A 23,964-nucleotide genomic window follows, 5' to 3' on the forward strand; every position below is an offset into this window, starting at 1 on the left:
TTCATCATCAGCATAAAGGCATAGTTTTGCTTTAATATCTTTACTCAAGTCATTTATAAAAAAGCTGGAAAAAAAACACACTGCTGCAAATGGAAGCCTGCAAAATGCCTTCATATCTGGCACAGCTGTTTATGATCAGAACGAGTGCAGTTGATTGGTTTGCTCAGCTGCCTGTTGGGGTGTCTGCTCGGTGGCTCGGGATACAGGTCAGCACTGCGCTGAATGGGCTGTATTGCAGTGGGACATTGCCTTTGCTAATATTTGTTTCTCTAGTGCACTTTATTGCATTGCACATTATTTATGGGGAGTTGTTTCACCTCCCAACAGAGCGCCCATGATTCTGTCGACTCCTTTCATCTACTCCATAAGTGCAAAGTTGGAGAGTCCATTAGGCAGCAGGTAATAAGACATTACATGACTATGTGTTCTCTTAATGTAGACATGCAAGAGCAGGAAGTTGTATGGGTTTATGACATGGTTACTAATGCACTAATGCGAGCACATGATGAGCGATCGGGTTGCTATAGTAGCTGCTGATGTCCTTCTTCCTTTGTTTTGGCGTTATGAATTTTTCTTGGACTGTAGTCTTTTTTTATTCTGTATCATAACCAAACACACAGAATGTTGGGAGAGATAATGCAGTACAACAGTCAGGTGCATATGTGCCATTTTTTGTGTGCATGTTTGTGATGATGTGTGTTGTGAGTATGTGAATTCATTAATCAGCCTCATACTGTAACTATCAGGAATCTGGATCTGATCCAGTTCCCGGGTCTGCTTTATGTGGCCCGATGCTACCTGGATGTATTTGTTTATGTCCACCTATGCACTTACATCCACAAGATCTAATAAAGACACATGCTGTCACAGCTTGCATACTGACAGTCGCATCCTGTTAGTCCTGCTGCCTGCTGACTGTCGCTGCAGCTTACAAGCTGCCTTCACATTCCTGTCTCACCACCTCAGTGCACAGGAGGTCACTCCAGGTCTCATGACAAGCTGGCTGTTAGCCAGCTGGCAGGCGTTGTACTGGCAGCAAGCTGCTAACGCTCCCAGCTGACAAAAAACAAACAGTAATAAACAACAATGTTCCCTTTAAGTAAATCCCATGGATTCACTTAAGGAACTGTGCCGTGTCTGAAGTACCAAAAAATAGACAATCTAAAAATATCTGCTGCACTAAAAGCAGCCCATCGATGGAGGGAAATTACCTTGGATTTTGTTTTTTTAATTATTATTGATTAGTTTTATGGATATTGTTGTGATACACCCCCTGCTTCACCCTCCAATAGCAAAATGCGACTTTTAAACAGCAATCACAGTTTGTAGTAACCTCTTTCTATATTGAATAAAAAAGAATAAAAGTAAAGACATTTGCTGAGTACCTGGTGAATTCATAATTGGCCCAAGACACCAGGAAACATCCCTTACCTGAGAACCCTTTTTATTGTTTTATTTACCCAGTGAATTCAGGCTTTAACTTTGGACAGTTGAATCTATGAGAAATATTCTTGCTCATTTTTTGCTCGGGGTTTGGGAACATCCAAGTTTGTAAATGTGAGAACTTGAGAACGAAGCAACGTAGGAGTTTCAAATTGGTGCATCTACTAAAAGTCTCAGATGAGTTTGAATCTTAGTTATCTTGATCTCAAGGTCAAAGGTCAAGTGTCTGAAAATGTTGTGAATGCTCTAACTTTCACGAGGTCACGTGGGACTTTTAAAATTCATGACCATAGATGCATGCAGTATTTTTGCATCTAGAAAGCATATGTCCCCAGATGTATGAGTAATGGATGGAAACCATTTTCACTGAATTATAAAATAAACCAAAACATAGGCTATTTAAACTACTGCAACCAAAGAATGAAATGAAAAGCATGAAAAAATTATTAAAATATAACAAAAAACGTATTCTTCCATACTTTTTTAATCAGTAAAAAACAGGACAAAAACAAACTGACCGTCACCATTTCAGAGCCTCTGTTGGGAAACTCGATCATATTTGTGCAGTGGATCAACATTTTTCTCTAACACTGGGTTGAATAACCTCAAATCAAAGTCCACCTATTTCTTTTTCTGGATTTCATGGTCATAATTAGTGGGTGTGTCACAGGTGAACGCCCGCCTTGATCTTTCTTTGGCCGTCCACTCACTTCCTTGTGGACTGCTGATGCTTTCCATTTTTAAAGGCTCGTTCATTTCTGTTTCACAGATGTTTTTTACACCTGGTAATTGTTGTTAGCGCCATCAGTCAGATGCTTCTTGTTTCCTCTCCAACTGTAAAATGTAGATATTAAGATAAAGAATATGTTGCCAGTTAAAACCTCTCCTATCATCAGCTATATCAGAATACATACTAATTAGGACTTGTTATTACGATCAGTTTGGGTAACCAAATCACATTTTGCTGTTTCCCATCCTCGCAGCCTGTCTGTCTCTCAGGCTGCTGCAGGCTTTGATATGCCTGCTGTTTAATCCTCGCGCTTCTCCTTCCTCCAGACATCTTGGCAGCTTTCCAAGGCAGAATCTTGTTGGCAACCTTCGCTTCCCCTCCACGAACCTTTGGCCATTCTCATTCATTACTACTCAACACTGCAGCTCATTTCGCCGCCAGCTGGGACGCATCTCATTAGGCGCACATCATTTGATCTACCTGATGTTCACACTGCGTTTCTCCAAACACATTATCGTGTTTCTTTCATATCCAACAAAAAGCAGGATGCTAAGTCTGAAGTCTTTCTTAAACAGGTGATTCTTAGCATCTCTGCTTTTTGCATTTTGTGAGGCTTGATACTAAACTCTTGTTATTCTTGGGCTTCTACACTTTATTTTCCTCACATTTTCTGTCAGTCAAAACATTGTGGGCAGTGCAGTAACACCATCTACCATAAATATCCAGTAGTGATGTGTCGGTTGCGAACGAAACGGCTCTTAGAGCCGGATCTTTGACGTGAACGACGCGAGCCGAATCCTTATTGGGAGCCATGGGTTTTTTTTTCCTTCTCTCACCCTCTCTCTCGCACTTTTTTCCGCTTCACTCCGCACGTGAGCCTTGTCCTTTGCGCTGGGAAGAGGGGGGAGGGGCGGTAGTTGCAGTCGCAGTAGCACAGGAACAAAGCGGGAGAGAGAGAGAAAGAGAGCCAGGGACAACAACGCCACATTAGAAAGGTATAGTAATCATCCACAACTATTTTCAGTTGCAGATGATAAAGGATTCAGAAAGTTTATTCATGCAGGTCCATATGACAGAGAATGTGCATCTTCTTTTTGTTTTCATATTTTAATTTATATTTAATTGTGTTGTGGTTTGCAGTGTTTTGTGTTGTTTCACTTTAAATTTGTAAAAGGAAAAAGCTGAAAATTTAAATAGTTAAAAGTTGAAATGTTAATAGTTGGTGTTTGTATTATATGATTTATTTATTACATTTTATGTGGAGTGAATAAATAAAAGTATAATTACGGTGACCCCTAGAGACAAAGCACGTAAAAACTCCAAAACACGTAAAAACTCCAAAACACGTACAAAACACAACAGAAGTGCTCCAGGATGCAGGCGCAGTGTTGAGCTTTTGTTACCTAGTGGCTACACAAGCCAGGAAGCACCAACGACCGGATTTGGTGTGTGGTAGTAACAGGTAAATGAACTTTTTTTTTAAATTATTTGAATATATATGAGTGATTGTGTATAAATACACAAACAATACACATATGCTGTCAATTGTGTAATTTAAGTGATCTAGGTAGCTCTGTTTTGGAAGTTCAGTTCATGCTAGATGTGTTTTGGAGTTTGGACGTGCTTTGTCTCTAGGGGCCACCGCATATATTTATATATAAACATATATAAATAAAACCACTTTTTTTACATTAGTAATTCCTTTTGTGCTTAATTTTATATTATTGTTAATAATAAATTAATTAAAGCAACAAAACAACCTGAAGAGCCGGTTCTCTAAAAGTAGCCGGAAATCCCATCACTAATATCCAGAGCTCGGGTTTCCCTATTTTTCATTTATAGGTGTTGCATTTCCTAGAGCTACTTTGCTTGCAGCCGGGCGGTCTTTATTTTTCATCATGTCACTGGCTGCCAGATAAGCACATCAGTTTTTCTGTCTTCTATATGGCTGAACATGTGAAACCTTCCAGTCAGCTCATCCTTGCCAAGTCAAATGGTTTTATTGTTATTCTACCATGTGCAGTCGTACAGTACACAGTGAAATGAGACAATCTTCCTCCAAGACCATGGTGCTACACATAACAGACTATCAACGAAAGTGTAATGTGCAAAAACTGCAACAAAACAAAACAAAGACAACGCAACACCAGACAGAACAGAACGATACAGACACAAGACAGTGCAATAGAAAGACTATATAAATAACCCTCAATATAAGACATTCAGCTGCTAAATACTGTGTTTACTTTAACCTCCTAGCACCTATGTGGACATCACATTTTGGGTTGCCTAGACCAAAATACTAAATTTTGCTCTACAAATGCTTGATATCCACTTAAGGGGATGTTATTCTGCCACTGTCCTACCAAATTTAAAACAAATGTCCTCATATGTGGATCTAATTTTTCTCAGAAACAAAAGTACAGTATCAAATCAAATCAATTAAAAATTAAAAAAAATCTTAATCTTAATCTTAATTGTAATTCTTTGTTTTTACATTCATCAGGTCCCAATCAGCTCAAATAGCAAAGAGAAATTAAAAATGCATGAAAGAGTTTGGGTCTTAGGAGGTTAAAGTCCTTTTGATTGTTTCAAACATTGACTTTTAAGCAACCTGATATCGTTTTTGTTCTGCATGCAAGTTGTTACAGGTTAAATAATATGTTTTAAATATTTTTAATGGTTTTATTTTTAGTAAAGCTGATAAATAAGAAAGTATTGCGAATAATTGGTTTGCAGGAGCTTTCTCATACTATGCTTGTGAAAATACTGTAAAAACACCAACTCTTTGCATAAAAATTTTAAAAGCAGTAGCTGATTAAACAGTTTATTCAAATTATTTTAGAATCAAAAGTGGAATTAATGTAATTTCTCAGCGTCAGTAAGCTTAATTCAATAATATATTTACAAAGCATGCCATCACACTTCAGACTAATTACTAAATCTAAATTCTCTTAACTTAGATTTCAAGGTTCAAGGTTCTTTATTATTTGTCACATGCATAGTTATACAAGTATAACACACAGTGAAATGTAGTCTGACACGCTCCTCGACATGTGCAAAAATTGGGGGGGGGGTGTAGAGGAAGAACCTTATATATATACATATATATATATATATATATATATATATATATATATATATATATATATATATATATATAGTATATACACTGGGTGAATGTGCAGTAGTAGCAGCAAGCAGGTGAATTCTGTACATTAATATGAATAGACATCTGACTATTTTACAGGATAGACAATATAAACATATTTAAAATTAAAGGAATTGAAATGTACATTGTGCCTTGGTTTAGTGTCTGGAAGAGAGTCCTGTCTCAGTCAATTATAGATGATGTGAGAGGGCGGGTGTGTGTGTTTAGGGCACGGATGGCTTGGGGATAGAAGCTCCTCTTGAGTCTCTCTGTCCTTGCCCGGAAGATGCGGAACCTTCTACCAGATTGCAGAAGTTGGAACAGTTTGTTGCCAGGATGGGACGGGTCCTTCAGTATCTGCGCTGCTCTAGTCCGGCATCTCCTGGTGTAGGTGTCCTGAAGCGGGGGGAGAGCAATCCTGCAGCAGCGTTCTGCTGTACGGATCACTCTCTGGAGAGCTTTTTGGTCCTTCACACAGCTGTTCCCAAACCACGATGTCATGTTCTGTGTGAGGATGCTCTCCACAGCGCCTGTATAGAAAATCCTGAGGATCTTCGGAGAGACCCTGAACTTCCTCAGTTGTCGTAGGTGATACAGGCGCTGCCTAGCCTTTTTGGTCTGGACCTGAATGTGGGCAGCCCATGTCAGGTCTGAGGAGATGTGGACACCAAGATACTTGAAGGACTGCACCCTCTCCACTGGAGCTCCATTGATGATAATGGGCTTGTAGTCTCTGTGCTGACCCCTTCTGAAGTCCACCACCAGCTCCTTGGTCTTGCTGATGTTCAGCTGGAGGTGGTTGTCCTGGCACCACGATGCCAGATTCTTCACTTCATCCATGTAGGCCCCCTCATCGTTGTTGGAGATGGCACCCAACACCACTGTGTCGTCAGCAAACTTCACAATGGTGTTGGAGCCATGGGTGACCACACAGTCTGAAGTGTAGAGGGAGTAGAGCAGTGGCGAGAGGACACATCCCTGAGGTGCTCCTGTGTTGATGGTGATGCTGTTGGAGAAGCACCTGCCCACCCTCACCACCTGAGTTCTGCCAGTGAGGAAGTCCAACACCCATGCACACAGACGGCTGTTAAGTCCCAGATCCCTCAGCTTTGTGAACAGTCTGCAGGGCACTATTGTGTTAAACGCTGAACTGTAATCAACAAGCAGCATTCGCACATAGTTACTCTGTTTCTTGTCCACGTGGCTGAGAGTGGTGTGTAGGACGTGGGCGATGGCATCCTCTGTGGATCTGTTGGATCTGTAGGCGAACTGCAGCGGATCTGTGGTGTCTGGGATGGAGGAGGAGATGATGTTCTTCAGCAGCCTCTCAAACACCTTCATTACTACCGAGGTCAGTGCAACTGGCCGGTAATCGTTCAGGGATGAGGGTTTGCTGTTCTTGGGCACAGGGATGATGGTGGATCTTTTGATGTGGGGACCACAGACTTCGCCAGGGACTCGTTGAAGATGTAAGTGAACACACCTGCTAGCTGGTCAGCACAGCAGCGCAGCAGACGGCCGGTGATGCCGTCTGGCCCCGCCGCTTTCCTTGTGTTCACTCTCCTCAGTGCCGCTCGGACGTCATGCTCCACGATGCTGGTCACCGGTCTCTCGCTGATGACGTCACTGTCCTCGGTAGTCAGGCGGTAGATAGCATTAGCTGCCTGGCTAACCTCGAAACGGGCGTAGAACCGATTCAGCTCGTTGGTGAATGCAGAGTCGGCGTTGATCGGCGCAGTGTCCCTGGCTTTGTAGTCCGTAATGGTGCGTAGTCCGTGCCACATACTCCGTGTGTCGCCCTGGTGGAAGCGGGACTCCACACGTTCCCGGTACCGGCGTTTGGCATCTCTCACCGCGCGCCGCACGCCGCATGAGGCCGCTTTGTAGGCGCTCATATCGCCAGTGGCGAGACTCGCGTTGTAGGTAACAGGTAACAGGCATACCTACATTTAAACGTGTAGAGATGTTAAAGGTAGGCGACATTACCACTAATGCCTACCATAGCCTAGCATTTTCATAACATTCATAGATGTGGAGGAGGTGGAAATTTTTAATTCGGAGTTAACATTATTCATGATTTTGCATAATTAGTTTTGGCATTTTGGTCTGGCAATCAGGTTGGTCTCATTTTTCTGCCAACATATTACAGTGACTGGGTCATATTATCATTTCAATTCCATTGACTTTGGGTGAAACTGTCAAGCCCGTGATTTATGAGGGGTTTTTTGCACCGTACAAAATGAGGCCATTATATCAGTAATCTATCCCCAGCCATCATCTGCTATTGTTTCCAGACGCGTTTATTTCAATTACATCGATTATTAATTATCAATTATTTCTTGTATAAATTTAGACTCAGACAAATGTACCTCGAAGAACACACTTATTCTCGTTATTTCCCAATGGATACTTACCTGGAAAACCGCGGCAGGTCAGCAACATAAATCTGAATTATCCCTTGTGGAGAAGTGACGCACTCGGAAGAGAAAGGCAGGGAGAGAGGAAGAGAGGAAGAGATAGAATATTAATTAAAAATGTTTCCCTAAAGAGAGAGCCAGGGCTGGCTCCATAATTAAAGCTTTTCAGTCTCAACATTTATCCCCTCTTACAATTATTTCAAGCTGCTAAGTGCATGGTTGAAAAGTCATGTGTCTGCGTGTGTGTTTGTGAGTGTGTGTGTGTTTGTGAGTGTGCAGATACGCAGTCTGAATGCATTACTACGGATTAGGCTTTAAAATAGGAACCTGCTCAAATCTGGATTGAATAGAATGAAGATCAATGGGAGAATTCCTCAAATCCATCCCTGATCTGTAATGACCAAAAGGAAACCTCGTCACTATGAAGGTCAACCAATTCACTGACATAAACTGATTTCCTATCCAGGTCAAAGGGATTTCATCCCATCTCTACATGCCAAACAGAAGGTGACAGAGGTCTCAGCTCATCTCATTTTTGCCAGACATTTGTATTATTCGTATTTCAATCAATGCCCCTGTGTTAATTGACCGAGATTCACAAAATATAGCTTGTATTTATTTTATTCACACATTTCTTTAACGGTGGGCTTGTAATTGATAGACTTGTCCAATAGTTAGCAGATTAGTTAGATTGCACAGCCTTAGACTTGAGCCAATTTGACAAACTTGCTGATGATTTTTGAGATTAACATAATTGATGGGAGATCATTTAAATGCAGTGCTCAGCTGCAAGTGTTCCACTTTTAAGACCCGTGATTTCAGTTTCCAAGAATCTGAATGTAGATTTCTCCATGAGAGCAAGAATGGATCTGTTTTGATGAACTCAGAGCCCAAAATGGACTCGCTCAGCGTTTTTAAACTTGACCTGAATGTTCTAGTTTGTAAGAACTGAAGTCGGTATATCTTGATTTATGCAGGTGCTAATGTCTTAGCACCTCGAAGCTTGGTTGTAATCTTAGCTCAGCTGGGGCCTTTCTACATGCAGTCTCCATGTTCTTCCTGTGACTGCGAGAGGTTGTTTGGGTACTCCAGCTTACTTCCACAATCTAAAATTTGATGTTTGATTAATCAGTGATAAATAAATATGAATAGGTATGAATATGAGACACACAAAGTGCATGTAATAAAGGGTTTTGTGTTTTGTATAAATGGCAGTCCAGTCTACAGGAACTATGACAATTAACTGGAAGCAGGACTGAAACCTGCCCAGATTCAATAAAACCTTGTACTTAGCAGCACAGTGAAGTCACCTGACTTCAGACAAGATGTTATGTGATAGAAATTTGTTTGTAACTTGACCTAAACTCTCTTAACGTCTGGGCCCTATTTCAGGAAGCCGGTTTAGAAAACTCAGAGTGAAAAACGATACTCAGGGTTGAGTAACCCCGAACTGTCCAACTCGGAATATTCGGTTTCAGAAAGGCTGATAACAAGTAGTTCAATCAACGCGGAGTTGCTTTAACCCCAAGTTAAGCGCGCGCACAAGGATACATAAAGCCCTGATTAGTGGAGCACAGATTAAGCGAATTACCATGGAGAAGGAGGGAAAGAAGGCGCGGTCAATGTATTTTACAGCGCTTGAGGCCGAAATTCTGATGGCAGCATATGCTGATAACATGCAAATTTTGCAGAAAAAAAGTAACACAGCCTCAGCTGCAAAAGAAAGGGAGCATGCATGGCAAAACATAGCCGACAGAGTCAATGCGTGAGTGTTAATTTAAACATTGATCTAGGGATTTCCACCCATTTAACACGTTATTTTATTATATTTTATTTTGTATTTTATACCTTTTATTTTGTGATGTGATTTGAGCGCAGGTGCAACCCAACAGGCCCCCAACGTTCCTGGCAGCAAGTAAAAATGAAATATAAAAATATAGTCCAAACAGGTAAGGTGTAATTGTATTATGAGCCATAGTGCTTGGTCTGTTTGTCCGATGTAAATCAATTGCAGTTAGAGGCTACATTAATTTCCCCTCTGTAAGCACTTATTGAAATTATCTGAGCACATTATAAGTACATATTTGCTTACTCTGTATGCTCAAATGTGACCCATTATGGCCACTAGAAAAAAAGCGGAGGCCCGAAAACAGGTGGGGGTCCTCCACCACCACCACTCACAGAGGCTGAGCAGTTGGCTTCCACATTTGTGATAATGTTGGCAGCATCACATATGATCTTCACAGTGCAGAGAACACAAATTAGCATCCATTACTATAATGAAATAATTTGTTAGTTTGAAATGCTACAGGGAACTATGTACCTGTACATTAATGCTGTGGAAAGACTTCCTGTTCACATAGTCTCCTTCATTTACTGAAGGAGCAATGATTGGAATGTGAGTGCCATCTATACAGCCAATCACGCCTGGGAACCGTGAAAATAAATGTAAAATTTAAGTAGTAGTTCAAGTATCACCACATCATGAATTAAGTTTTGTTCATCCTGCTACCTGCAATTTTGTGGCATCCCTCTTTGATAAATCTTGTGGGTCTATGACCGGGGAACACCACAAACCAGTACAGGAGACATTTCAGTGCAACTGTAACATTCCTGACTGCCCGACAGACGGTAGCCTTGGAAACGTGCTCAGCGTCACCAATATTATACAGAAAGCTCCCGTTTGCAAAAAACCGAAGTGCAATACAAATAATATGTACAGAACTGAGAGGATGTCCGCGATGTGTCACATGCGCAATATATGGCCTGAGGATGTTATCCAAATAACTTATTGATTGTGCTGAGAAACGGTAACGTTCGCACAGGAAATCATCAGGTAATGATAAAATGTCCATACGCGCTCTGATCACTCTCTCCTGGCGGAGAGCTCTGCGGAGTATTTGGGCTTCAAGATCTACTGGCTCTTCAAGGAAGGGACACGCCATGTCTGACACTTCCTACTGTCAGGTTTCCGACAAAGAGGCGGGGACAGTCAGGGTTAGTTGTAGTAAACCTGCTAGGGGGCAGGTTAGCTTCACGGAGTGTGCCGTCATAGTAACTCACTCAGGCTTCAGCTGAACTCGCTTTGTGAAACCGAAAACCCAGAGTTTTCGTTAACTCAGGGTATACTTACTCAGAGTTTGCACTAAACCGGCTTCCTGAAATAGGGCCCTGGTTTGACTCTTATTTGTCATAGCTGAATTGAAAGTTGGCTTGAACTTGACTTAAATGTTTGAGACTTGACTTTAACTGTCTCAAGACATCACTTTACCTGTGGGTGTTTTATTTATTAGCCATTTAAGAAATAACACACCCAAGTCTCTTGATTAGCAGTTTCAATCAAGAATTGGTTTGATCTTAACTCCAGATAGCTATCATTACCTGACTTCTCTCTGTCTGAACTCCTCAACATCACATCTCAATTCAAGACGTGATGTAGACTTGTAAAGACTAATCTGACTGCTGAATTAGCTTAAGCTGATATTGATAAACTCACAGCTTGACTCTCAATTGATTTGTGACTCTTCTCCTTTGAGATATGAGTAAGACATTCAGGATGACTTTAGTCTTCACCTGGTCTTATCTCAGCTGCCTAAAACCTTGTCTTTTTTGCTTGATTCAGAAATGGGTACATGTGAAAACACACAAGAGACAGTGGGGGAGTTTAACTGGAACTTCAAGCATTAAGCATGATGTTCTTAATCATATGCACATTTAACTACAAAGGAATATACTGACTATAAATTCACAGATACCAGCTAAAGGGAAAAAAAAGTATTGTGTTATAAAAGTTGTTATATGTTATTAGACTTTCTTTTTTATAATTCTTCTATAGCTATAAAATACCTCAGATCAAAGGGTCTGTTGTGTCTAACGGTCAACTTGTCACTTGATACTATCATGCATGAGTAAAGGCAACACTGCACTGTAGGCATTATTGCATTGTGGAAAGGTTGTACACCCAGGTAGTGCATGACATAGCAAAGTCCAAATGGATCACATATTTTTTTATATTGTTTGATTTCAAGGTTTATGTATGACTGATTGGTTTTAATATGTTGCACAAATCGAAACAGTAACAAAACACACAATATTTCCTAAAAAGAGCATCAAGCATCCAGACTTGTAATTAAAAGACCCTGATATGAAACAATGTGCATGTTTTGGTTCATCTGGTAAGGCAAATGGAAGAAGACCACAGCTTTCTGCTTTCTTTGTTGTTGTCTTTGAGTGAAGCGATCAAACTCATGCGAGTAATGCAAGATGAAATGTGGGCTCCTCATCTGATTTTAAAGTTAGGACAATTAGATACAGCAGCCTCAGAGCCTTCATAATGAGACGAGCCTGGTTCGGTTGGCTCCCAGTGTGAAATCGTCTCTCGCAGCTCGTTTCAATTTCCGCTCTGTTTCGTCTCAATGCTCTGTAATGAGGGGAAGTCCTGGGAAGTTTTAGCATCTCATATCCTGCATGTTCTGACTCATTTGTTTTTTAATTTTAAAAGAAACGCAGTTAATTTCATTACATGTTATTTTTATTCACACAGCGCACCGGGGGGGGAGGGGGGGCAAAAAAAATTGCTTCTACTCAAGGTTTTCCTGCATCTCTGCAGAGACTCCAGTTTGTGCTGGCATCATCTGAGGTCTGTGGAAACATGTTAAAAGTCCACTCTTTCTTATATGCACGAGTGTGCACACATACACTAGACTCCCCTAAGGTCTCCTGTCAGTTTCAGGGTGTGCACACACCTATTCAAGCATACATAAGCCCCTGAAATATTAATACACAGTGTGGCACTGAGATAGAGCAGAGTGGAAGACAGAAGGAGACACAAATAAAAGAAAGGAGGACAGAGTGAGGCAGGTGACACAAAAGAAAGAAAGAGCTGTCTGGATTAAAAGTTTATTGATCCCGGTGGTAAAATTCATTCGAGCAACAAAAATGTAATAGTAGCAAAAATAATTAGTCTTACTTTTACAAATGTTAATACGGTGGATTAAGCTGATTAGATTGCAGTTATTAACATTTATTTGTTTATTATAGCAGGTACCTTTGGGTCTGTGGTAAGACGTGGATGTATGCTACAGCAGAACAAGATCATTTCTTTTTTTTTATTTGCATGGAAAATCACAGGTCCTTTTTTCACTAAATTGCTTTTATTTTCATTTGTTAATGAAGGCAATAATGTCATAATAGGAAACTCAAGTGATTCAAAATGTGAAATAACTGCTAAAAATATATTGTTGTTCAGTTGCTAATGAAGTTCTCATTTGTGAACAACCCTGCTATGGCAAAAAAAAAAGTGCAAATATAGTAAGTTCTGCTTTTATGTGCTTCTTAAGAAGTTATGGGCTCCATTAAAAGAACTTGAAGTATGTGTGCAGATTAGAAACATGATTAATGAACCTTAGAAGTAGCTTGCCATCACCAGTGTGTGAATGTGTGTGTGAATGTGTGGATGACTGGATGTGTAAAGCGCTTTGGGGTCCTTTGGGACTAGTAAAGCGCTATACAAATACAGGCCATTTACCATTTAGAAGTGCTCATTTGCGGATTTTTGCCTTTCGTTTATAGAACCACTATATACATGCAGTTGCTGCACTGGTTGTTATAATATAATATTAAAATAAATATCACAATTCATTGACTGCTTTTTGGAGATATTCTGCATTAAAAACTGAGTTTAAAATGTCAAAGCTGGCAGGATTATAGCATATTAACATATTTAAGCTACTGTCTGAGTTGAACATTACAGATGTGCTGTGGTCATTACGTCTGCTCCAATTTCATCTTTTGGAGAATTTACATACAGAACAAGTTGATGCTCTGTAGCTCTGTTGTGTGATTTTTGGAGCTATAATTCAGGTTCATAGCAGACTTATATGGGGGTGTGCTTTGGGTTCAGTTTATTTACACCTCCTGTTTATAGACTGTTCTCCTGCTTAGAAGCATCTAAAAAAGCTTTCAGCAGAAGAATACTCTGAGGTCGCTGGTGGCTTGGTGATTGCTAAAACGTTTTTCTGAGTATCTAGAATCCTTTTCTCATTTTCTAAATTTAAAGGTAATTTATTTTGGAAGATTGAGAAATGTTCCATTAATGAAACTGCCCAGTTTTTACAAATTAACAAGATCCCAAATGAGCTTCTACTGACATGAAAGCTTGATTTCATGGGCAATAATAAGACCTCCCCTCACATACACACACTTACTTTTAAGGCAGTTTTGAGAGCAATAATGTGGTATTAAGATATCAGCAATCAGATATTAAATCTTTTTTCTATTTTAAAAAAAAGAAGGTTTTTTTGAATTTCTGACAGATGTGAGGATAGGTAAAACCTGCAAAGCAAGTAATTGTGTTAATTAATAAAAAGGAGGTTTTTTTTAATCATGTAATTGCATTAGTAACACATTAGTAACAACAGAACTGTTATTTTTATAGCAACCTGTTAGGGCACACTGAGTAAAATGTCAGTGGCAGATGTGTATTACAAGCCCGGATGTGGTATATCCCGTCCATCCCATTAATCAGTAGCTTGTAGAAGCACTTTTAACAATAATAACTTGAAGTAATGGCTTCCTGTATGACTCTATCAGTCTCTCACATTGTTGTGGAGGAATTTGGACCCATTCTCCTTTGCAGCATTTCTTCACTCCATTGAGGTTTGTGTGCAAGGGTTTATGCACAGCTCTCTTAAGGTCCTACCACAGTATTTAATACTCAGTCATCAGACTGCGATCTTGGCTTTGAGCGGGCCTTTGCAACACTTTGATTCTTTTCTTTTTCACACATTCTGTAGTAGATATGCTGATGTGACCCAGTTGGTTTCATCGGTCCGAAAAACTTTATTCCAGAAGTTCTGTGATTTGTTCAGACGCAACTTTGAAAACCTAAACCGCACTGCCATGTCCTTTGTAGAGAGAACAGGCTTTCTCCTGGCAACCTTTCCTTTCTAGCAGTGTCTTCATTAAGATTGTGGCTGTCTTTCCTTCTTGGCATTAACAAACACCTGAACGCACTCAATCAGCAAACTGCCAAAACATCTGCTCTCATACAGAGTGTGGGGAGTGAGTTGGAGGGTGGGGTGGGCTGTTTTTAACTATGTAAAGCACTTTGTGCTACATTGTTTTTTGTATGAAAAGTGCTTTATAAATAAAGATTGATTGATTGAGGTGCTCATACTTGCACACTTGCACGAGTAATTAGCAGCATCTGGCTGCTAATTACTGATTTAATTGTTATGAAAGTAGTAGGAGCTTGCTTAATTTGTCACATGACTGTACGTTAAGTTTACATTAACCTCAGCTGGACTAAAGCGAGTTATGTTAGCAGACTAATATGAGGGATATCAATCATCCAAATTAAATGTCAAGAAAAACCTAAAGCTGTTGAACTATCGCCTTTAACTGAAGATCACTAAATTAGCAAAAAGAGGAAAAATTTGCAAATTGGATTTCAGGTGCATTCCTGGATCAGCTGGTAGTCCTTAGAAAACCAATACAACCTCCCAAATGTTCACTGATGCACAGCTTATGCAACATTATTAGAAAAGTTAATGTACCATCAGATAGTGCATTTTGTAAACTTGGACCAGTCTTTTCTGTTTCTCTAACTCTCCCTCAAAACACTCATTCCATTAAGAGTAATTCAATTAGTCCCTCGAATATTCACAGGGAAATCTATGGCCCTTGCTGTGAAGTGTATTTACTGTATTTCAGCCTACAACGTGAGCTTTGAGTTTGGTATTAAAGTCGGGCTAATCAGCCTAATGCTTTATTGTGGCTTTTAGAATGTCTTATCATTGGCTCTGCACAGATACCGAGCCAAAACAGCCATCACTTTATTGGCTGTTCATATCCATTCTAGTCTGTCGCTCCTTGGTTGGGTGCTCTAACGCTGTTTATTTGGCACAGGGGAAAATCTTTTTTTCTTTCCGGATTACAGGATGATTTCATATAAACAACACACATCTTAGTTGAAGGAAAGGTCATGTAGCAGTTTTGTTTTTGAGTCCAGGAGTAAAAATATCAGAAGCATCTAACGGGGTGTTTAAGTCATACTAGAGAGAGACATTTATCTTACTTTGTTCCTTTATAGTTCCTGTTTTTATCTGTACAACCTTTTATGATGAGTTCTGATGTATAAACACTGTATTTATGTTTTAATGATTATACTGTGGACAGGCATTCATTGTATAAAAACTGAAAGTTGCTAAAATTGTTGCAGTCACACAGTGAAACTTTACTAACAGCAGAAATGACATTTTCTGATAGCCTATTGATAACTGTGGCCCAGCCGATTACAGTTAGTGCTGGGGTCGTCACCGACGACGACATCGAACTCAAAAGGTGAAGGGTCAACATTAGAATAGCTCAAAATACACGAACACAACATGTGATCAAAAAGGCAGAAAAGGTTCATTAGCAACAAGCTGGAAGCTTGACAGTCATCACTTCTTTGTAGTTTTGATAACCTGCATTTACCAGATCATACAACCTTATTTAAGGTCACATGGACTGGGTCACCTGAAGGAACCCAGCACACTCCCAAACCCTGCTGGACTGCTTGGAAGCAAAACAGACGTCCAATGCAGGCGCAGTGACAGGATACCAAGTTCAAAAGGAAATAAGTACATAAATAACTGAGTGGTGAAAGTATCATTTCTCTGGATTATTCCAATGAAAACTGAGCCAGACAGTGAGCTTTTAGAAGGGCCAAAGTAGAAGCTGTTATTAACAGCATGCTGATTCACTGTTATGTGACAACTGTCATGTTAGTTTATATCTATAAATAGTAATAAAAATAACTACATTGTGTATGGCTGTTTAATCTAAGTTGTATACTAACAAGCAGTGCTATAAATATAATTCTGAGGCTGGAGAACGATTTATGTTCCACTCCAGCCTTGGACTACCTCTTATCTGGTCTCTAGCAGGGGTGTTTGCCTTGTTATAGATCTACTCCACCCATATTCATTCCCACTTCAAACTAACCACCTCACAATCACCATCCTCCTTCTCTGCAACCCTTTATTCATCCTCCTCCTCATCAGTCTGCATCCACCCACCAACTCTTCAGAGCTGCCAGCGTCCACCTCGCTCCGTGCCTCGTTTCTGTGCTGCTGGAGGACTCCTTCAACACTGATGTTAAAGGTGTCTTATTAAATCTCAAGTGGGCTTTTGTTATTGCTGCTCTGCTCCCTGTCTCATGCTTCAGGAATGGAGAAATTGATGTAAGAAGTAGTAAAATATGTATGAAGCACATGCTGAAAAAATAATATCCTCAGCACTGTTTTAGGCTTCACATTGATCGAATAAGCCTACCTCTTGAACAGAACATCGCTCACTCGTAGTTGTGCTTGATTATTTTGATGAAAATGCTCTAACGTAACCCCAACCCAAGTGGAAAATGTTAGACTCTGTGCCTGTAACACCGTACGGAAACTTGTAATAGTGACAAAAAATATTATTTTCTGTAAAAGTGAAGACGTCTGGTGTCTCCATCTTCTCATTTGTTTACAGTGATCAATAGCTGATGTGTTTTTCCTTCTGATAATAAATCTTTTACCCTCCTGGGACATGACAGACCATTCATAATACTGCACAATGTCAGGACTGCTGTTGCTGCGGTGGGGGAGGGCAAAAACCTTTTCAAATATAGAATAGCACCAAGTTTGTTGCTTATTTCCTAATTTCCTAATATTTAGATAATGCATCAAGATAAAGTTTGTGATACAGTGTTGCCGAGGTTACTATCGCCTGACAGCAAGAAGGTCCTGGGTTAGGGGTTAGCCTAGCCTGAGGACATTCCAGGTGGAGTTTGCAGATTCTCCTGTTGGGGCCCTGGGTTTTGAATTTTGCATTTATTTTTAGTTCAATTGTATTCATGGTGTTTTGAGTTGTTGTTGAATTATTGTGGGTCGGTTACTTTCCGGTTGTCTCAGTTCTTAAGTTTCATTTGACCCTGCAGTGTTCCCTATATCCTTCCAGCTATCAGTGCCTTCCATTTAGTTTTGCTTCCTTTATCTTGTTATCTTTTAAATGCTTGCATCTGTTTGTTTACCCACCTGTTCCACATTCCCTCAATTAGCCGTTGTGTATTTATAGCCTCGGTTCTCTCCTTCCTCTTTTGATCAACAGGTGTTCCTCAAAGGTAGACGTTGCATTTTCTAATTGCCTAAGGTTACCATTAGGATCATAATTAGAGTTGGGGTCTGAACTGCTGTAGTTGTTGAGTTTTATAGAGCATTCAGAATTTAAAATGCCTCTCAGAATTGTTTTAAGACTTACTGGATAAAATGGTGGAGCCAATAACGTATGTTTGCTAATTTGAGCCACTTTTTGTCATGATTCGGCTGTGTGCAGGCTGGATGAGGACCCAATCGCAAACTCACAGAGGCAGGAATGAACTCAAAATTCACAGCTTTATTGCTGGAGAGCAGAACCATGCAAATTAAACCAGGAAACTATAACGTAACACACAGAGAAACGCACGGCCATGGATGAGGGAGAACGCGACACCGAACTGAGGGAGACGCAGACATAAATACACAGAGGGTTAACGAGGGAAGTGGGAACACACGGGGAACACAGGTGACACTGATAATCATAACAAGACACGGCAGGAGTAAATGCAACACTGACGGGAGACTGTCAAAGTAAAACAGGAAGTACACAGAGGTTCAGACAGGAGGAGAGAGAGCACGGGGAGAACACAGACATAACGGGCTGGGGAAAACATGGAATAAAACACAAGGAGAGACGAGGGCTCACAGATACACAGAGGGGCACACAGGGGGTAAGAGTCACAAGGGGAAAACACATAAGGAACAACGTAACAGAGAAACCCAGGAAGCATGGCCTAAATAAGGAACAATACACAAATACATGAAAACTAAGAATACTGGGCCACCATGGCCCAGGACCATGACACTTTTTCCTGTCAGTAAAACATTTTAAAATGAATAATCTGCCAGCTTTGTGGTACAGAGTGGCAAATAAGTATATACTTCAGTGATTAGCAGTGTGTGCACCCATGCACTTTATGGATCCAGCTTTTCTTTCAATGTAGCTGCCATCACCAGTGTGTGAATGTGTGTGTGAATGGGTGGGTGACTGGATGTGTAAAGCGCTTTGGGGTCCTTAGGGACTAGTAAAGCGCTATACAAATACAGGCCATTTCTAACATTAGCTGACTCCATTTGTTCTGACATGTTCACTTCTGCCTCCAAAAATAAGGATGCCAATGGTTATCATGCTAAATCTGTAACATGTATGCCATGCCATATCTTATACCACACCACACTTCAAGACATATTCATATTAGTCTTAGAAGCTTACATGAAAAGCTTACAGTGGAACATTGCCAACCCTCCAAATGATGAGCTTGTATTTCATCCGCACGCACAAGAAGAATTGGGTATTAGTGGTTGATCATAACAGTGCGTCTAGACAGGAGTGTTTAAGCAAAACCTCTTAAAATATCTGTGGAAGATAGAAAAACCACAGGAGTGTGCACTTACTGCAGAAAATGGAAGTGCAATTATAAACCAAAGGTCACCAATAAGTGAAAAGACATTAAGATGTAATAGAAAACAGGCCTTTTTCAGGGAATATGCAAGAGTTGAACTTACAGTCTTCCTGCAGCAATGGAAGTTAAAGACAGTAACTACACTAACTGCAACTATGGTCCACTACTAGGAAACACTGTACTGTGGGATGTAGCAGTCTATAGGGATATCAAAACGTTAACAAAAAGGGAGCAAATGACTGGAGAAGGTTATGGTAGATAGCCACACAGTCTTCAGGCTTAAATTGTATTCCAAGATGAACTGAACAGAAGGGTGAAAACAAAGCATCCAACAAGTGCAACACATTTGTGGCAGCATCTGCAATAGTGTTGTAAGGAACTTTCCAAACAATGATTCATTTCCATTGTAGACCGAATGCCACATGTTGTTTGGCTGCTAAATGAATCAAAACTTTAGATTCAATTTAGGACGTAAGGCTCCACGGTTCCTTAAAAGCATATTTCTTTTCGTAGGTTTTTCTGACGTATACTGAGACAAAACGCTGCGTCAGTTGAACCTACAGTATATTTATTATCCAACCCACTCATGTTTGCACCACTCTAAGTCTGAAACTGAACACAAGAGATAAATAGTGGATCCGGATGTAGTCGAGCCAACAAGACTCACAGTAGACAGCGGGTTTCAAGCAATGCTCATCGAGTCTCAGCTTTTTTTTAGCTACATCAGTCAACTGCAGAGAAATACATGGTAAAGCTCCAACTGCAGAAGCCTGCAATTAGATCAGCTATCAGAGCATAACCTCTGCACGGAAAGAGGAGCGCTTTAAAACAGGCTCACTTTGCAGTCCAGTTAGTTTTTAGTCACGTACACAATTATAATATGAGTTTTTATATGCTACATATACGTATAATTTTCTTCGCACTCATAAGCAACAAGTCCTGGCTCTAAACTGTTATATCCTCCATCCTCTGCTCATCCATCATGAAGTCCACAGGTGTGGGACCACTTTTAAATTTAATTTTCATTCACTCTTTGTGTAAGTTTAGGCAATAAAATTACTCGCTAAGCTTTATGAAAGGAATGATGATTTTTTTTCAAATGAAATCCTTTTACAAACATCGGGATGGTTGTCAAGTAAAGCAAAGTTAGCTTATTAGTTAAACTGCTGGTTACATATTACTACAGATGTTCGTTATTGAATAAGGAGAGGTAATTTGGAAAATGATTTATTGGGATGCAGAATTCAGCTGATAAGCTGTTAGGAGGTAAAACTTTAAAGAACCATCATAGCACAATGGAGTCTAATTCCTATCCCAGCAGTGAGAGGAATAAGGACAGGACCCCCCGAGTCTAGGTGCTGATGTTGGTGATGATGATGAAGGTGGAGGCTTGAATGGGACTCCAGTGACCAGGATGAGGCAGAGATGGGGAGAGAATTAGAGTCTGAAAGGCAGAATGAGAAGAGAGCGCTCACATTAAAGCATACTGAGCAGAGGCTGATTGGCTCACAGAACACAGGCAAGAAAATGATTGGACTTGAGTAATGATGTCAGTATTGAGTTTGACAGCGTGGAAAAGAGGAAGTGATGTAAAGAACAGACTAGAAGACTAAACACACAGCAAAGCAGGCAGATGAGTGATTGCAGAGCTTCTTATTGAACATACAAATTTGTTTCTTTTATGTAACAATTTGTACAGCTTCATTAATGACTCAGTGTGGCGTGCCAACCTCAATGCGGCTTCTGGCTCATCTGAAAAACAACTATGAAAAAGCCATTTTGGGTTATGTAATGTAATGGATCGCCTACATAACTGGAAATAAAATGAATAACATCTACTTGCTTCAAACACCACACAGGGGAAACTGTGTCAGATATCAGAGCAACAGCATCTTTGGCTCTTTGAGTCCAGATGGAACAGCAACAATCTTTTCCATTACAGAACTGGTCCATAGACCTCTGCTGAGGTTTATGTGAGCGTCATGTCTTTCTCTTATAAACTGTCTGATATGACCATGAATAACCAGAAGGGTGTGCTCAAGCACTAATCATTAGCACCATTGATTATCAGCTAACCTTTTAACATCCACTAGGGAACCAGACATGTGTTTAGGGTTAGTAAGGTTAGGGCTGGGTTTGCTAAATATGCATTTTCAGAAACTACAAACTGTGTTTCAAAAGTATCAAAAGTAGATCCATATATATAGGAGTATATATATATATATATATATACTCTTGAGGTTATTATGTATCACCCAACTCTAACCCTAACTCTGTGGGTCACTGGCTACCAGATGTTTATTTTTATTCTTGTTTTTAATCATCCAAGTGGAGAAGCTGTATTAAAAACATTATAATGCCAACATTTTTTGAGAAATGTCACATCATATAGTTTCTGAAAAATTGCCTTGACGTTAGATTAGGTGACTGCCTCGCTGGCAAGAGGCAGTCGTTCTTCTTCTTTTCTGAATGATTGAAACGGCAGTGGTGCACTACATGCCAAATAAGAGAGATATGATCATAACTGCGGTTCTTTCATCATTATTCCATTATGCAACTGTTACATACTGTTTTATTAGGCTTGCAGATCTTATAATCATGAATTATTATCTCACATTTCTGTTATATCCATGAAATGCACCAATATTTCATGATGACATTACACAATGATGCCTTCTTTAGGTTTTCATGGGCTCTCTGCCCCACTGCCGTCATGTTGCACACCCTAAGTGCAGTGATTGAATTACAGCGTAATGACTCCGTTTTCCCACAGGGATCAATAAAGTTGCACCTTGCCTTGTATGATCAAATTGCTGCGGTTGTTACCTGGCTTGTTTCTCATATACAAACACACTCGTTAAATGGGCTTTGATGCTGCCTGTTTGAACACGGTGGAGTGACATGTTTGTCTCCCCCTCCCCAACAGGTTCACGTGGGCACCTCACACCAAGAGCAGAGGGTGGTGGGATACGTCACATGTACGCATCTCCACGCCATAGAAGGTAGGGTTATATGTTCTACAACTCTCTCCTTCTGTCTTTTGTCATTTCTGTCTCTGCACATGCACACATGAGTGTATTAGTAAGGATCCCAAGATGCCTTTTTTGAAGGGTTGTTTCTTAAGCAGGATGGAAAACATGTCAGGTCCCAATGTGATTGTCTTTCTCTAGAAGACCTGCAAAGACAGTTTTGTGTGTGTGCGTGTGTGCGTGTGTGTGTGTGTGCGTGTGTGCGTGTGCGTGTGTGCATGTGTGTGTGTGTGTGCACGCTTCTCTGTCCAGATACTTAGATAAATGAGCACATCACAACCCGAGCATGCCTCCTCCTGCTGTTCCCATGGTGACTGCCTCAAGCTGTTTAAGGCGTCACAGCCCTATTTAAAGCCCCTGGTCGATGTCACCCTCATTTTTTACCAAAGACATACCCTCCCCACCTCTTTTCGCCTGCTATTCTGGGCTTCTCCTACGCTTCTCTCAGACCTAAATATAGCAGTGGCAGGGCTGTTTCTAAAGATACATCAAACACAAAGCCTTTGGAGGTTAAGGGGGCTGGGCTGGTGGGGTAAGTCAGGGAGAACAGAGAGGAAGAAACAGGGGAGGAGTGCAGAGACCTGATTCTCTGAGAACTATATGAGAAATCTTTCCAGGCTGAGTGCTCAATTCATGATGCAGCGGGACTATCAGCATATAGATATACAGTATATACTGAACTCAGTAATGCAGTGGCTACCTCATCTCTTGGCTTTCTTCCATTTCGGTGCAGTTCAGTTCAATGTGCTCTTATTTTTGTTCCTCTTTGACTTGTTGCCAGCGTGGTGAGGATGGAGGTCCTAGGCCAAAAGCCAATGGACACGTTACCAATCTGTTACAGAGCGAACAAACACGGTTACCTCAACATGCATGTGCTTGGACTATGAGATGAAACCAGAATACCCAAAGTACTAAGTAACCCAAACCTTCTTGCTGTGAGGGACATATATATAATCACTTTATGAACTTTATGAACTAAAGTGACTACCACAAAAGGCACCAGTTTTCTATTGCTGTTGCTACTTCACTCACACCCAGAAAAAATAAGATTTAATGTTGTATAGAGCCTCATTTAGGCTGTTGTTGAAAGAAGAATTGCAGCCAGCAGCCAAACTGTTGAGACCTCAATTCACTGATTTGTTGTCTGCTCTAATATTGCTGCATCACAGCCGGTGTCACAAGCGGTCGAGATGCATATACATGTACTCAATTTTTACTTGGACATCTCTGTCCTGTTTTAGTCCTGTGTTTCCATTTCAAGGATAAAGGTAATTTGATCTCAGCATTAATATTTTTGGTAAAACACTGATTGTACTGGACAAAGAATATATCTTTGCACAGTGCACAGCACCATAGAGCATATGGATTGTGTAAAACTGATAATAATGATATCTTTTTCATTTACCCCTAACATTTATATTTTTTACCTTTAAACAAAAATATCTATTTCAACCATATTTCTGTAAAGAATCAATAAAAATGTATGAAATGAGTAGCTGGAACTGAGGTGGCTACAGAGACCTGGACCACCTGCCTAAGATAAAACCCCTTTGAGAGGCTCAAATATAGTTGTGTTGTTAGTTTCCTAACTCAGAACAAAACTAATCTCTTTGCAAATTAACAGAGATTCAATTACTCTGAACTATCCTGAGGTACAGCTCAGTTGAAGT

The 23,964-nt window shown here is 40.3% G+C and overlaps 1 protein-coding gene across 1 annotated transcript in view; it reads left to right on the plus strand.

Moving 5' to 3' along the window:
- smpd3 (sphingomyelin phosphodiesterase 3) overlaps positions 1-23,964 on the plus strand; it is a 115,512-nt gene that overhangs the window by 70,259 nt on the left and 21,289 nt on the right. The window contains exon 7 of the mRNA XM_082541940.1: positions 22,192-22,267. Within this exon, the coding sequence (XP_082398066.1) occupies positions 22,192-22,267 (76 nt within the window). The remainder of the gene's footprint in view (positions 1-22,191; positions 22,268-23,964) is intronic.

This window comes from Aulonocara stuartgranti (genome assembly GCF_965226115.1).
Source record: "Aulonocara stuartgranti genome assembly, chromosome: 7".
NCBI lineage: Eukaryota > Metazoa > Chordata > Actinopteri > Cichliformes > Cichlidae > Aulonocara > Aulonocara stuartgranti.